This window comes from Diplodia seriata (genome assembly GCF_021436955.1).
Source record: "Diplodia seriata strain FDS-637 chromosome Unknown scaffold_6, whole genome shotgun sequence".
NCBI classification, from domain to species: domain Eukaryota; kingdom Fungi; phylum Ascomycota; class Dothideomycetes; order Botryosphaeriales; family Botryosphaeriaceae; genus Diplodia; species Diplodia seriata.
The window spans coordinates 2,514,981-2,529,960 of record NW_027117313.1 but is presented as its reverse complement, the minus strand read 5'-3'; the positions used below and the strand labels follow the sequence as shown (position 1 = coordinate 2,529,960).

Genomic DNA, 14,980 nt, shown 5'->3' with positions numbered 1-14,980 from the left:
AACCATCCGCGTAAGCAGGGTGCTCTGTTCCTAAGGAAAAGGCTTCCGAATGGTCGGAATATTCATCATCCGCAGTGACAGCTGACATGTTTACGGCTTGATTCTTAACTGCATTGAAAATTCTCTACTTCGTTGCAGCCGAATCGCAATCCATGAGTATCTCGGCTCAGAACCATGATCAATGGGTCTCATTCTTGGGTTCACTACATCCAATACCAACGCAAATGCCGACGATCCAAACATACAACCAACTTCTCAAGTCATTCAATCGATGACTTTCATTTGTCACTCATAGGAAGTAAGTATCGCGCTCGTCATGACGACCCAGATCTTGGAGCCGACGCACTTGTCGATCATCTCTGGGGGGAAACGGTCAGTGGAGGCGGCGAGGGCGGGCGGGCAACTGACCGAGGGGGAGCAATTGCGAGGCCATCGCTGCGGAGAAGGAAGCTGTGACGCGTAGAGTGCTGGAGCGGGTCGAGGTTGATGGGAGGGAAGCTTGGCTCGGCACGCGAAAAGGGCTTGCAACGCGCTCTACCGATATGCCCAACTCATCTGAACCAGCAGCCATCCGTTGATTTTGAATAGCAAATCAAGGCATGAGTGTTATTTGGTGGGACTCGACCATAGAAGTCCCCCATACACCGCTCAAGATGCACACCCTTGCTCTAATACCGCCTTCCACGGCCGCGGTCATATCCATTGTTCTGCTGCCATTGTTGGCCACCGCCTTGTTGCGGCGGAGGACTCCAAGCCTGCTGTTGCTGTTGCCAATGCTGACCAGGTGGGTAGTTAGGCGGAGGCGGTGGAGGTGGGATGACCGGCATTGGATATCCCATGGGCATGTTGGGTTGCTGTGGAGGAAATGGGGGAAACTGGTTGCTGAAGTTGCCATTGGGGCCTATGGGCGGTGGCGGTGGCGGTGGCCACGGACCATTGTAGTTGGGCGGAGGTGGTGGTGGATGAGGGAAGTTCGGAAAGCCTGGTAACTGGCCAGGGAATTGCTGAGGCGGAGGTGGAGGGAAGAATTGGCCTTGGGCGGAGTACGGGTGAGGCGGAGGTTGCTGAGGGAACGGGGGGGATTGGCTAGGCCCGGTCCTGTGCGAGGGTGGAGGCGACCGGCGGTAGTTGCGGTTCCGACCTGGAGATCGGGAACGGGAACGGTAGGGAGATCGCGAAGGTGAGCCTCTACGACCACCGCCAAGACCAGTCCTTGGCCGGGAGTACGAGCGGCTCATGTCCCGTCGGCGCTTCTCACTGCGGCTCCTGCTCCTGGATGGACTGTACCGCCTCTTCTTCTCCCGAGACCTACTCCTACCACGGTCTCCACTGAGGCTCCGGCTCCGACTTCTGGAAGAGATGCTCTGACTCCGGCCAGACCTGCCACCACGGTCCCGAGACTTTGTCTCCTTTCTCCTCTTCTTCATTCTCTCGCAAAACTCGACCGACCAGCCGTAGTATCCTTCGGTGACAATAACTTCGCCAGTGAGCTCGTCGCGGACCAGTGGCTGGCCCATCATGTCGATATCCGCCACAATGCCTTCATCCTCAGCGTACAGGCTCTCGGAGTAGCCCAACAGATCCTTGACAGCATTTATCAGGCCCATCTCGGCCGTTCTGTTCCGCAAATCCACTGCCTTGATATTGTGTGGGTTGATGGGACGAGGGTCGTTGGGACGGATGTGCGGCATGAGAGCACCAGCAGGCAAGTCGTACCACGGGCTATCGGGCTCTCCATGGAAGGGCGGAAGGACGTAGGGAGCTTCCTTGGAGGATGAGGTTGTGAGAGCTTTTGGTGGTACAGGCTTGGCGGGGGCCGGGACAGTGGCATCCTTCAGAGCCTTGGATATGCGGTCGCGGTAGCTGTCGCTGTAAAGGTTGCTGTCTTGGTACAGCGCAGTTAGTTTGGCGAGGCGCTGGCGCAGCTTCGGTTTGCCGGGCAGCTGGAGCGACAGTGCAGTGGTGAAGATCAGCTCAAGATGTGGCTCAAGAGGCTTGGTCAGCTGGGTAGGCTGGCCACCGTGGGTTGTGAGGTGGTGCACAAGATCGTGCAGCAGGTAAAGCACATGCAGCACCTTGCGCCTGTTTGAGGGCGCATCGCGCTTGGAAGCGGAGCGCGGAGCGGAGGGATCGGCCAAGCTTTGGGCCAGCCTGACCAGGTACTTGCCCAAGGCGTCGATGCGCTTGGGGGACTTTACAGTGTTCTTCAGTAGCCAATCCTTGCAATTCTGTAGCGGGGCGTAGGCTTTAGTCTGTGCGATCACGGCCGTCTTGGATTGAGATCAAACCTGGAGATTGGCGGGCGAGCAGGTGAGGAGGGCTGCGTCGAGCAGGGTGTGGAAGCTCTGGATGTCGTCCTTTGCGACGGCGACGGGATCGGCGCGCATTAGAGCGGCAGTGAGCATGGTCTTGGCGACAACCAGGGACGGCGGCGGCGCGGCCTGGGCCGTGGCGGGGCGAGTCGCAGCCATGGCGAATGCAGCAGTGTTGAGGCGGAGGATGTGGAAGCGGGATGGTTAAGGTGCGCGGTGATGCTGATGCGAAAGCGCGCCCGCGCTGGCCCGTGCTCCCGTTCCTGCCGCATCTTGGCCGCGCGCGTCATTCCATCGACGCCTGTCGCTGCCTGCCATCGCACACCACACAGAGTCATGTCTCTCTGCTGCCTCCACCAGGGATTCCTGATCACACCCTAACCGGGGATGTCCTCAAATGCTCATGAGCAACTCGTGCAGATGATGGGTGCACCCACGCCTCGCACCGCACGTCCTCTGTCGACCTACGCCCATGTCGGGAGCCAATGAGTGCTCACTGGATGTCCATATTTTCTGCTCCACAGTATGAATTTAGATCTGCTCCCGCTTAATCCTTGCCGAATCACATACTTAGGGACCGAGTCACAGTTCCCCCGGTAGATCACGTGATTTGGAATTCTCCAAAGTCTACATTCAACATACCTACAGATGTTTAGCAAGCTGTTCCGGGAATCAGTATCAATTGGATTTTCTCTTTTTCCAGTCCACCAACACACCGACTTCTTGTGCTCCGTCATCTTTGTTTGAGCTCGCACAGCTGACTGTCGCCGGTTGCCAAGACAAATAGCCGCCGACATGTTCGCTTGGATCAGACAGACGCGGCACAGCACATCACCGCCCTTCGAGCTCGCACTACGGATTACCGCACGCTGTTCCTCTAATAAATCCAGCAGGAGGATGAGCATACAGCGTAGACTCCCTCCGCCCTCGGGTTTGCGGGACAGTCCAAGAATATTAAATTAGTTGAATCCACGGTTCACGGGCCCGGGGACTGTCAACGATCGACGATACCATCTTCCAAATGGGAGAAACCACAACACCAATAATAAATTATTTTGAGAAGACCCTTAACCGCCAGAAGCGTACCGAGCACGGAGTCTTCACAAGCATGGCTGTGCCTTATGCCAAGCGATTTTACGCGCCAGCTCTCTACTTTTGGCAGAAGCGAACAGATCCTTCCCGAGACGGATGCGGCACAGCAGCTGTAATGCCCATCAACCTTCTCCTCGCTCCACTCACTCCGAGCATTTTTCACGCATTCCTCGGGCGCAAGCATGCTGCGCATGCGTGCTGTCGAGGAGGCATTTGGCACAATGTACCACGTACATTTCCATGTCAGATCGAGCTTTCTCATTAATGCTCGACCTGCGCCCGCGTCAAATGCTCGCTACCGAGATAGCCGGCCCGCCAGATTGGTTGTAGCACCTGGACCCGCTCAAGTCAATCACTAATTTTGGCCCCGCCGACGAATCAGACGCCTCAGATCCCCATAGCGGCGGCTATATCCCAGCGCTACTGTGCCGCACGATTTCATTCATAGGTAGTACTACATGTCCGCAGAACTCATGTCTCTCCTTCTCCAACTTTTGCTATTTCCGAATCGGGTTACTTCGCTCCCCTCTTGTTCCTCCTTGTTCCCACGTATTCCTGGTGAATGCAGTGATTTCCAAGCGTGTTCTGTGCTTTTCTCGTTTCCCTGCTTGATACCCCCAAATGGATACCCCACCTCCTTATTCCGATGCCGTCGCCGGTGATTTTCAAGGGCGCACCGATCGCCGACAGTCAGATCCCGAGAGCCGATCAAGCGTCGGACGCCCTTTCAAAGCCCTGCTTAGAAAGTTTGGCTCCGGCAGGAACAAACAAGACCATGAAGACCGTAAGCACTCCAGTATATCTAGAGCCAAATGGTCTTTGAAAGGTGTTATCTAATTGCTACTCAGGGCCTGCAAGCGTTTGGAAACCAATAACCTTAAACGCACCGATTCTCACTATCGTCATCCTCATTTCCGGGGGACTGATTGCTGTTGTCCAAATTCTGCTTGCCAACAGCCAACACGATGACGGCATCATCTTCGCAGCAGATATCAACGACCTTCCTCTTAACAAATCATTCTCATACCTCTATCTCCCCACTATCGTTGCAGTCCTCTACAGCTTTCTGTGGACATGGATTGACCTCGACGCGAAGCGACTTGAACCCTACTATCAGCTATCAAAAGAAGGTGGAGCCTCGGGGAAGGATTCGTTGTTGTTGCAATACCCCTTTGAGTTTGTAGCATCTGTACCGCTCAAGGCAATTCGAAGCAAGTGAGTGATGGCCTATCGTGAAGCTTGATGTGTTGTCGCTGACCCAGAAAGACACTGGCCTGTTTTCACGGCCTCGTTCGCAATGGTCCTCATATTTTGGGGAGTAACACCCAGTCAAGCAGGCATCTTCGCCACCGACACCATCAACCGAACTTTCACCATGCCTATGGCCCAGTCAACCGGCCACCTTTCCCTTGCAGAGCAACAAGCCGGCCTCACAGCCACGTACGCACAGTCGGCCTACAATATTGCCTGGCTGAATGAGACTTTGCCAGCTTTCATGACCAGAGACTACATGCTTGCTCCGTTCGGCCCCTTGGAGGCTCTGGCAGATACAAAAGACGCGGAGACATGGACGGCGCCCACCCTAATGTATTCCGTTGACGTGGAATGCATACAGCCTCGGAAGCTAAACGATTCTGGAATCATCTCCTACCAAACGGAAGACTGCAGCGTGGACCACCCTACGTATCCCTCGGACACGGACAAGGAATTTGCAACGATCTACGTAGGCTACGGCTACGAGGATGGTTTCGCCGATTGGTACCTAGGCGCCAGTTGTGGCGCAAATACTACTCACAAGTTCCTGGTCCAATGGACACAGAAGGACGCGACATACAAGCCCACATCTCCATACGATTCTCCGGTTGCTCCAATCAAGGAAGAGACAGCACTCTACTGCGAACCGACATACTTCAGCCAAGCCGTCAACGCCACCGTATCTGTGGCCGGGAAAAGTCCAGTTCACGTTGTCGCTACTGGACCCAAGATGCCTCTACGCGAGAACATCTTTAACACCACCAGCTTCGAGTGGGGCATGAGTTCGGGCAGGCAGCGATTCAAGAATCGAGGTGATTATCCCATTATCAGCTGGCCGTCAATGAAGGACCAGGTACAAGATATGGATTTGGACCTCACATATCTGGGACCGATGGCTGGCTTTGCGATTGCTGCGTATCAGCGCTCGGCTATCGACTATCTGGATCCGGACCTTTTGAAAGCCTCCTATCAAGCCGCGTACCGTCTGTTGTTTTCTCGTCAGATGGTGGACGTTTTGAGCAGCGAACTGGACAGCTCGACAGCTACGACGGGGGTTCGACAATACACTTCAAGGGCAGTCACAGTCGTTCCTGCTTTTGCCTATTTGGTTGAAGGTCTACTGGGCCTTGTCATCATTTTCGCCGCTTTTTTACTCTACATTTCCATGGCCAGACCTCGGAACCTATCGTCAAACCCCGGAAACATAGGATCGATGATGGCTCTTGTTGCCGAACAGGAAGACTTACTTTCCTTTTTGAAGGGTCATGATCAATCAACGGATAAAGAACTGAAGGATGCGATTAAGAAGAGGAAGTTCGGCCTGACAAAACCTGATGCCAACAGTGGATTCCAGCTGCAACTGAAAGATCCCGATAATTTTCTGGAGCATCGAGCCACAACCGACTTGAGCAGGTCTTCTCCATTCGTCGGCGGTGTGAGGCCTCTTGAGTTGCGGCTGGTAACGGGTCTTATCTTCATTGGCATGAACATCGCTATGCTCATTGTCTTTGCTTTCTACTTTGTTAAGTCGAAGCGGGAAAATGGTGCGTAATCAAATTTCGTTCCTACGAAAGTAGTACTGACCTTGTTTTAGGGTTACCCCTTCCGTCAAACAACCGGTTCGTCCGTCAGCTAGTGGAGAACTATATTCCTACTGCGATAGCAACCGTCATCGAGCCTGCATGGGTTGTACTCAATCGTCTTCTCTGTACACTTCAGCCATTCGAAGACCTCCGCCGGGGCAAGTCGAGTCCTTCTAGTTCCATCACGGTCGACTACATTTCTCTGCCACCGCAGCTTACCTTCTTCAAAGCTATGAAGGCGCGCCATTGGGTTCTTGCTGCTGTCTGCTGGATGGCACTTTTGTCTAATGTTTTGGCCGTAGCTTTCAATGGCTTATTCAACGAAGACATTGCCAGCGTGGCGCACAAGGCCAATTTCACCCAGCCTCTCGTACCTACTATGGACCTCACTGCTCTTAACAACACCGACACAGGCTTTGAGACAGTTCTATTCAACCGTACCGTCACCGATCACTTCTACGTCGCGATGTCAAACTTGACAGCCGGAACGCCGTTGTCTTCCTGGACCGATGGGCGCATGTATTACATGCCGTTCAACGAGACAACGCACAACAACACTTGGATGCACAAAGCTGATACGAGAGCGTATGGGGTTGAGATGTCTTGCATCCAGCTCCAGGAGGGGAAAGGGTCAAATTCAGTCCAGCACACGATGAGCTCAAACGGCCTGGCCGCCAACTACACCTTCAACATCAACTTTGGTGACGATCTCCCCACCTGCAACGAGCGTCAGCAGATTGATTACGGAGGAATCCCAAACAGTCTCTTCGCCGCTGAATGGACCGCACGACTATGCGACAGCGAATACACCGTGTCGGCATGGCAGAGAGGAAATGCCACCAGACGGGAGAACTACACCGTTACCGACGAAGATATCTCAAACGTGACCTTCCACTCATTGGAGTCCACCTTCATTGCATGCCGACCGTATATCAAGACTGGCCTAGCGGAAGTCATCGTTGACAGTTTTGGAACTGTCCAGAATGCATCCAATATCCGATACACTGACGAATCCTCAGGCGACTTCTTCAAGCAATCACCCTCAGAGGCAGCCAAGTACATCAATTACATGATGGAGTACAGTCGAAACTTGAGCGACAGCGGCACATTCGCCTTCAACTGGCACAACGACTCCTTCCCAGATGACTTCTACAACTACTTGATCAAGGAAACATACGACACGAATCGGCTGATTGACCCAACTGCCCCCGTTCCATCTTTCAACGAAGCGGCAGAACCGTTCGCCAACATCTACACAGAACTCGTGGCGCTGTCTTTTAGTGCCAATGCCCGTCTGTTGTTCCCACAGGCAACGGGCCTCACCGTGGAAGGCTACAACATCAAACCGGAGACACGCATCTTTATGTCCACGGCCATGTTCATCATTGCTGAAACCATCATCGGCCTATACATCATCGTCGCAACTATCGTATACGCTCGCCGTCCCTGGAAGTTTTTGCCGCGACTGCCGACTACAATCGCCTCGAACATCGCATATTTTGCCGCGAGCCACGCTGTCCTCGATCTCCAAGGGATGTCGGCGATGTCGGCAGGTAGTCGGAACCAGCAGGTCCAGCAGATGGGTCACAAATACGGATTCGGATCGTTTATCGGGACGGACAGGAAAGCGCACATTGGAATCGAGCGACAGCCATTCTTCACGAGGTTGAGGAAGACGACTACAGGCCAAATAACATCAGCGTCAGATTCTGAGGAAGCAGGCAGGGGCGGGGCAGGGGTGGCGCAGCAGCAACAAGAGAAGAAGCCATGGTCAACGAGACTCAGTCAACTGAAGAACAAACTGGTGGGCCGAGGTCAAGTGGTCGAGGGTGGAATGATCTAAGTTTACGCCGCGGCGCTTCCGAATGTCACCCTCAAGGTACCTTGTCTCCGTGTTGCGCGTAAGGACCGGAGCCAACCGCTTCCGATGACGAAACTCATGCAGAAAGGAAGGTGATCCGTATCGTGGCATGATTGCGGCGAGCGGAGTAAGAACCAGATCCAAGCTCGCACAGCCACAACGTTCAGCCCCGCGGGGGCACGCAGAGGACAGAGCGCGGCGACCGCACGCGCCGACCCATGGGCTCCCAGAGACAGGACGGCGTCGATCCCCTTGGACGCATCCACCAGCCGGAAGACACCCTTCACCTCGCAATCAAAGTCTGAAACGTGACGACGCAGCAACGAGTGGCGATGTTGGGGACGGGAGGCGGCCTTGACCCTGTTGCCGCCGGCCGGCACACTCAAGGGTCCAAGCGGTGGCAGGCGGACGTGTCAGCCATGCCTTTGAGCTGTGGCTGAGGCGATGGATTGCCCGCGTGCCCCGTAGCCGCCGGCGAGAGGTCACTGCTCCCGGCTGGGATTGGCATGCGACAGGCGCTGGGCGTGCGAGGCGCTGGGCTCAAGCGTGGAGGATCGATGGCAGGCCTGCGGTACGGAGTCGCCGACGAGTGAAGAGCTGAGGGAGGGCAGCGGTGATGGTTGGGCAGATGACTCAGGAGCATAGCCGCTGGGGTGGAGTCGGACGTGTGTACGTGTATGCGCAGGACGTGTCTTGGATGAGCATGCGGGCAGCCACGACTTCGTGTTTTTGCCGCCGCAGTCGATGCAGGGTTGCTGGATCGGCATGGCAGTTTCAATACTGCGCTCCTCAGGCGGGCAGCCACAAGGCATTCATAGGCGCTGCAGGGGGCAGCGCTGAAGGCTGCTGGAAACAGTCTCTGGGGAGAGAGAGTGCGGAGGGCGGTCAACTGGCGTGGGGATGGGATCGGAGGCTGAAACTCGGGTACAGGTTTCGTAGGCAGCGTGTAGAGCAGCAATGGCGACCATTCGCAGAGGACTCATGAGCTTGCGACCTGCGTGACGCGAACGGAAACGAGAGGGCGGCCACGTCTTGCGGCCAGCGACAGGCCGAGGGCAACGTGTGTCGGGCCGACCGAGGCGGTCAGGGCAGGCGGCGCTTCGTGATGGCGGCCGCAGCCAATCGTTCCGCACAGAGCAGGGAAATCCGACGCGGAGACAGCGTAGGGCTGGCGAGACCTCTCGTCTCCGGCCTTTGGGCGCACCCTATTTGCTGTGCCGCCCGATCACCCGCCCATCTGCATCTGCTGCACTGACGCAACCTCAACGCCGGCCGCTCACAGCCCTTCGATGCTCCTGCAGTGCGCAGCCCTGAGCCGCCTGTGCAACTCTGCACCAGCAACACTTGCGCAGGGGACACGGCGGCGCTCGCCTGGTCCCGGCGTGGCGCTTCTGCCGTGCGCTCTTCCGCGTCGCTCAATCGCCCGCAGCTGCAAGGAACAAACGCTGTGGACTTGTCACCCAATTCCCGCTTCTGCGAAACTGCACTTGCGAGCTTGGACACACTTCAATTTTGCACCCGGCCAATCCTGTTGGGCCGCGGCAGCGGCCGCGAAGCTTCGGTCATGGTTCCGGTGCGGGGTGGCAACCGGATCAGGAGAAGCGACAGGAAGAACGAAAGAAACCAACGGCGAATTTCCTCGCTCCGGCAGGTGGTGTGGCGGTTGAGCCTACCGTGGGTCTGGCTCCGCGTGCGAACCAGAAGTTTCAGGCCGTGGAGGCCGGCGATCAGTCGACATCCCAGGCGCCTGCTCGGCCGCATTGCAGACCGCGACGAAAAAAGCGCGGTTGCCGGACGTCATCGCGCACTGCAGGCCACGGACGGGGCCACACTGCCACACTGCCACCGTACGGGCGTCGACCGTGCTCGGCGATGGCGAGCTGTTGCTATGCGCACCCGACGCTGTCTGAGCAAACGAACACGGCCAGCTGCGGGCGGTCAAGGCGGCGGGCCGCGGGGAAGCATGTCCTCGTACCAAAGTGCTTAGAGCTGACAACGTCTGGCAGTCGGTCGGTTTCAGAACAGAAGACCTTTCAGGCGGGTGGCCAACCAGACGGCCGCGCGGGCCTTGACCGCGCTGGCAGCATGCGAGCCTTGCCGGTTCGGGTAAAGACGGTGGGCCCTGGCTGGCAGAGGATGTGCGTCTCTGCGGTGCCCGATTGGCGTTCCTGAGCGCACGCAGGGATCAGAGGCTTGCTATCGATACGTCTGGGCCAGCGGTGCCAGGGTGTCGACGCGGACCCTCTCTCTCACCTCCTCCCACCGCACGCTGCTACGCAGACTGCCGTTTCGAAACGCACGCCCCTAAACTCGCACAGCCAATCCCTCCGTCCGCATGGCCACTGTCTCGCGCCCGTGCTGGCCCGCCCGCCGCCTTGCCGCGTCCGTGGCCGGCCTGCTCTTCCCGTTCAGGCAACGGGGGAGCCTGGCGTTTGCTTCCTGTCGCACCTTTGCTGATCGGTTCCAGAGGTCTTGCCTCTCATCGACGAGCTCTGTCCCTTCGGCGCGGTGCCGTAACCGCGCAGCTACGGACGTGGGGAATCCTGCCCGACATGCGCCCTCTACCAGCCTGTGCCTGGCACACAGACCCGCTGTGGCGCCAGATGCTGCCGACGGCATGCGGGCTGCCTTAGACCGTACCACTCTTCCAAGCGTGCGAGAAGCTTGTTTCCGCCTCCGTGCTCTTGTCAGGGGCCTTGCCCGTAGATCCGTCAGCTTTGTATAAGAGTCGTCTTGGTCGCACTGTTGTGCTTTTCTTCCCATCATCAACTCATCTACTCTTCTGAGCATTCCCCAAGGCTAGCCCTTTACCTTTCTTCTTGTCTCTTTGCTTCGTTCTCGCCTGCGGCGGAACATCCTATCCTTTCAGGACCAATCGACTTCTGTGAAGTTCCCGAGCCTTAGCACTCATTGTCCGGTTGTTGAACCTTGTCTCTCGAGGAACGAAGGACCATTCCAATATCCAACCAACCTTCGCATCGCCCAGCTGGTCTAGCGATCTCTCAACAGCCCTAACGCTCAAAACTTTACGACTACACATTCCTTCGAAATGTACTCCAACGCTCTGGTCACCGTGGCTCTGAGCCTCTTCGGCTCGGCCTCGGCCCACATGATCATGAACAAGCCCACCCCCTACAGCGCCTCCAAGGTCCAGAGCAGCCCTCTCGACGGCACTACCTACGCCTTCCCCTGCCAGGGTGGCACCGATGCCAGCTACTACAAGGGAACTGATGCCACCGAGATTGCCGCTGGTGACAACACCACTCTTAGCTTCACTGGCTCTGCCGTCCACGGTGGTGGTTCTTGCCAGGTCTCCGTGACCTACGAGAACCCCCCTCCGGCCGACCAGTCCAAGTGGAAGGTCATCCACTCCATGGTTGGTGGCTGCCCTGCCTCCGCTTCTGGCAACATCCAGAGCTCCGGCACCGACGCCGACGGCCGCCCCAACGGCGAGCAGTGCTCTGGCGACAGTGGTGACAACTGTGTCAAGCAGTACTCGATCCAGATCCCCAAGGAGCTCAAGAGCGGCAGCGCCACTTTCGCCTGGACCTGGTTCAACAAGATCGGTAACCGCGAGATGTACATGAACTGCGCGCCCATCAAGATCACTGGTGGTGCCGACAGCGACGACTACTACAACTCTCTTCCCGACATGTTCGTTGCCAACATCCCCGGCAAGTGCACCACTGGCAACGGCGTCGTCGACTTCCCCAACCCTGGCACCAGCGTTGAGAACGGTGACACCGTCGACAAGGCTGCCATTGGCACCTGCGACTCTGGCCTGAACGCCAACGGCGGTGGCTCTGGTTCCGACTCTGGTTCCTCTGGCTCTTCTGCTGCTGGTTCCGCCGCTGCCTCCACCCCGGCGGCTGCTGCTACCCCTGCTGCCAGCACTCCTGGCGGTGTCTTCGCCCCCGGTGCCGCTTCTGCCTCTTACACCGCCACCTCTATGGCTACCGTTGTCGTCACCCAGTCGTCTGCCGCCGGCGCCGCCGCTACTCCTGCTACCCCCGCTGGTTCTTCCGGTGCTGCTAGCACTCCTGCCAGCAGCAGCGGTGACTGCGAGGCCTGCTCGAGCAACGGTTCCGTTGTCTGCATTGGCACCGACTCCTTCGGCATCTGCAACAACGGCTGTGCTGTCAAGCAGGCTCTGGCCTCCGGTACCACTTGCTCCAACGGCAACATTAGCAAGCGCGACACCAGCAACGTCCACAAGGACAGCCACAGGAAGGCTCACGCTCGTGCTCTGGCTCGCGCTGCCCGCTCCCTTATCCACAAGGCCAGCATCTAAGGGACTCTTGAATGAATCACCCTTGAACAGCATAAAGTCAAGTACAGCACAGCTGAACGCTGCTCTCAAGCCTGTTGAGCGGGCTCTGGGGGTGGGTCGTCAGTCTGCACGACCTTCATGATCCTTTACTTCTCAAAACATGGCCATCATGGCATTGGCATTTTTGGAGTCTTTTACGAACATTCTTCACTTCTTAGACTGAACTTGGACTTTCCTTTCCGTCCAGTTCAACCTTTTGTTTTTTTAGGGCATCTCGTATGCACGGCATGGCATGGCGCGAGAATCAGGTCAACGGATGGGTCAAATGGATAGGATTCTGGGAGGCTAGCATGCGCATCACATGGTGATGGCCTTTTGTCTTGGTGTCCTTGACAACCGTTTCTTTCATTAGATGCTTCTTGTACAGTACAGTAACAAAAGAACTATCTTGCATTCCACAACATACTGCGATCTCACTCAAATCTCATTGGTGCAATGTGAATCTGATTCCGATGTTGCAAAACCCCGACGTTTCTGCAGCAATCTTTGCTTTCGGCGATTAGTGCAGCTGGTGTTTGTTGGTTCGGGCAAGGGGTGGTGTTCTGTGTCACGGACCAAGTGTCACGATGTGACCAACGGTGTCTCACCCCGCAACGCCCGACGTGAGAACAGGTGCCCTCTAATTTTGCTATTGGCTTAAGGTTTTACACAACCATTAAGCCGATCACGTCGAACTCCCCCATCATCGTGAACCATGCGTTGTCCTTCAATCCCCATCCGTTCGTGACGTTATCATGCAAGATGACACGTCCGCGAGTGGTGCCGAAATGGCCATCGTGGACTGTGCGAGACATGCGCGATGGCGGGGAAAGAAAATCGGAGCTTGCAAGATTTTCGGATGGTCGGGCAGATGGAACGGTCATGCAGCTGTGGCGCAATGGGAAGAATCTTCCATTGTCTTTCCCTTGCAGCCATCTGGAATGCATGACGCGCTGCGGCAGGGTTCATGATGGGCGTCTTCGGCGCGCTGCATGCGATTCGCGCGGGTGGATGTGTGCGTGGAGCTAGGGTGTTCGTTCTTTCTCCCGAGAAGTAGATGAGAGGTCCAATCGCACCGATTGCTGGTGTGTGGTTGACGCGAGTGGAGTAGCGGGGTACATGGCTGAGATATGGTTATGGTTGCACTACTGCAAAGCTTGGGGTCGCGGGATTTCTCAACGGCTGGTCCGCTAGCCCAACGGTCGCACGTGGGCGAGAAAGCTTTTAGGTCTCGGCCGGGCTTGTTGAAAGTTCTGCGGGAAGGAAGCATGCAAAACGTGCCGGACGGGGAATTCAATGGCATCCGCTTGGTGCGGTCTTCGCCCGTGTCAGGGATGCCCTTGTGTTGTTTGTGTGGTTCCGCCAGCAACTGCCGGTTGATAATGGTGGCGAAACTGATAATCGGATGTCGTGGGACGTATTGGTACGCTACTGAAAAGTGCCGGAGACATGGCCTAGCGGTAGACGGAAGAAGTTCTTTCTAGAATTACTATGGTGGTGTGTTGCGAAATGGTGGAAAAACCTTTAGAAATTGAAGTCATTCTTTCTCTAAGTTGCTTCCGGTGACCAAAGGCTGTGTTGATGACGTGCTAAGTAAAAATTTGGAGCAAAAATCTTGTCATCACGCATATTGTGAATTGTCGTAGCTGGTATTCTGTGGAGAGGGAGGATGACCGAAAGCCGCGTAGGTAGAAGCAATAGATGAAGTCATCGGGAAAAGATACTAGGTCATCTATCATCCATCAAAACACAAAGCAGCCCTACGATAGCTCGGTCCCAGCTCTCGCATATTCTCTACGCAACTGACTAGAGAAATTCTAGTAAAACATTCCGAGGGCGCATGCTAGCCCCAATCTCGTAGGAGCTCTCATGTAGACCAGAGTAAATCGATGCCGTACGCTTGCCGGTGCTTGGGTATCACCGAATCAAGCAAGTACACGCGCTATGACTACCTCAAAGAGATAGGATGATAGTAATTTCAGTATCCCGCAAGTAGGTTTTCGCTGGATTCCAAATATATTCTGAGTTCACGAAATGCCTGCACTTGTTGTTTCGTAGGGATGAAGCTGGGGTTGATTAGAAAGAGGTGACAAGCTTCACTTCACGATACTCCAACCTTAGATTAAATCTTATTCGACCTCATACCTGATTTGTTTCCAGAGCAAGGATATCTAACAAGAAGCAAATCTTGTAGCCATAGGCGGCACAAAATGGGAGAAGGACTCGCCGCTACCTGACATAGTTGATTACTCGAATTCATGACAGCATTAGATTCTGTGGTAGAGGGAGTGAAGAACAAGCAGCAATTGGACTGAAAATCTGACAAATTAACCCGTACGATGTGTATGACTCGCACGGAAGCAAAGTGCGAAGACCAAGCAGGGAGTGTAGTAATAGATACGAGGTTGCTTCGCCACAAGGGAAGCGGGACCATATGGGGTTTGACAGCCTCAACTATTACTTCTGCCTGTAACTTCATGTGATTCTTCATGGTATCGCCAATGAGCCGGGATCTAAGTGCCCAAGGTGTCAATATCTCTGCCCGTCATCTTGCGTTCTAAATGTGGAA

The 14,980-nt window shown here is 55.7% G+C and overlaps 3 protein-coding genes across 3 annotated transcripts; 2 read left to right on the top strand and 1 right to left on the bottom strand.

Moving 5' to 3' along the window:
• Positions 1-285: 285 nt before the first annotated feature.
• On the bottom strand, positions 286-2,471 carry SLS55_006640 (uncharacterized protein; the record flags this gene model as incomplete). The annotated part of the gene is made up of 3 exons (XM_066778069.1): positions 286-359; positions 1,370-2,228; positions 2,289-2,471. 3 exons carry the CDS (start codon positions 2,469-2,471, stop codon positions 286-288), a joined length of 1,116 nt encoding a protein of 371 aa, XP_066632164.1.
• A 2,308-nt stretch (positions 2,472-4,779) lies between these two features.
• SLS55_006639 (uncharacterized protein) lies at positions 4,780-8,084 on the top strand (the record flags this gene model as incomplete). Its single annotated transcript, XM_066778068.1, has 2 exons — positions 4,780-6,202; positions 6,253-8,084. 2 exons carry the CDS (start codon positions 4,780-4,782, stop codon positions 8,082-8,084), a joined length of 3,255 nt encoding a protein of 1,084 aa, XP_066632163.1.
• A 3,067-nt stretch (positions 8,085-11,151) lies between these two features.
• SLS55_006638 (uncharacterized protein) lies at positions 11,152-12,393 on the top strand (the record flags this gene model as incomplete). The annotated part of the gene is made up of 1 exon (XM_066778067.1): positions 11,152-12,393. The coding sequence occupies one exon, from the start codon at positions 11,152-11,154 to the stop codon at positions 12,391-12,393; it is 1,242 nt and encodes a 413-aa protein (XP_066632162.1).
• Between the last annotated feature and the right edge of the window lie 2,587 nt (positions 12,394-14,980).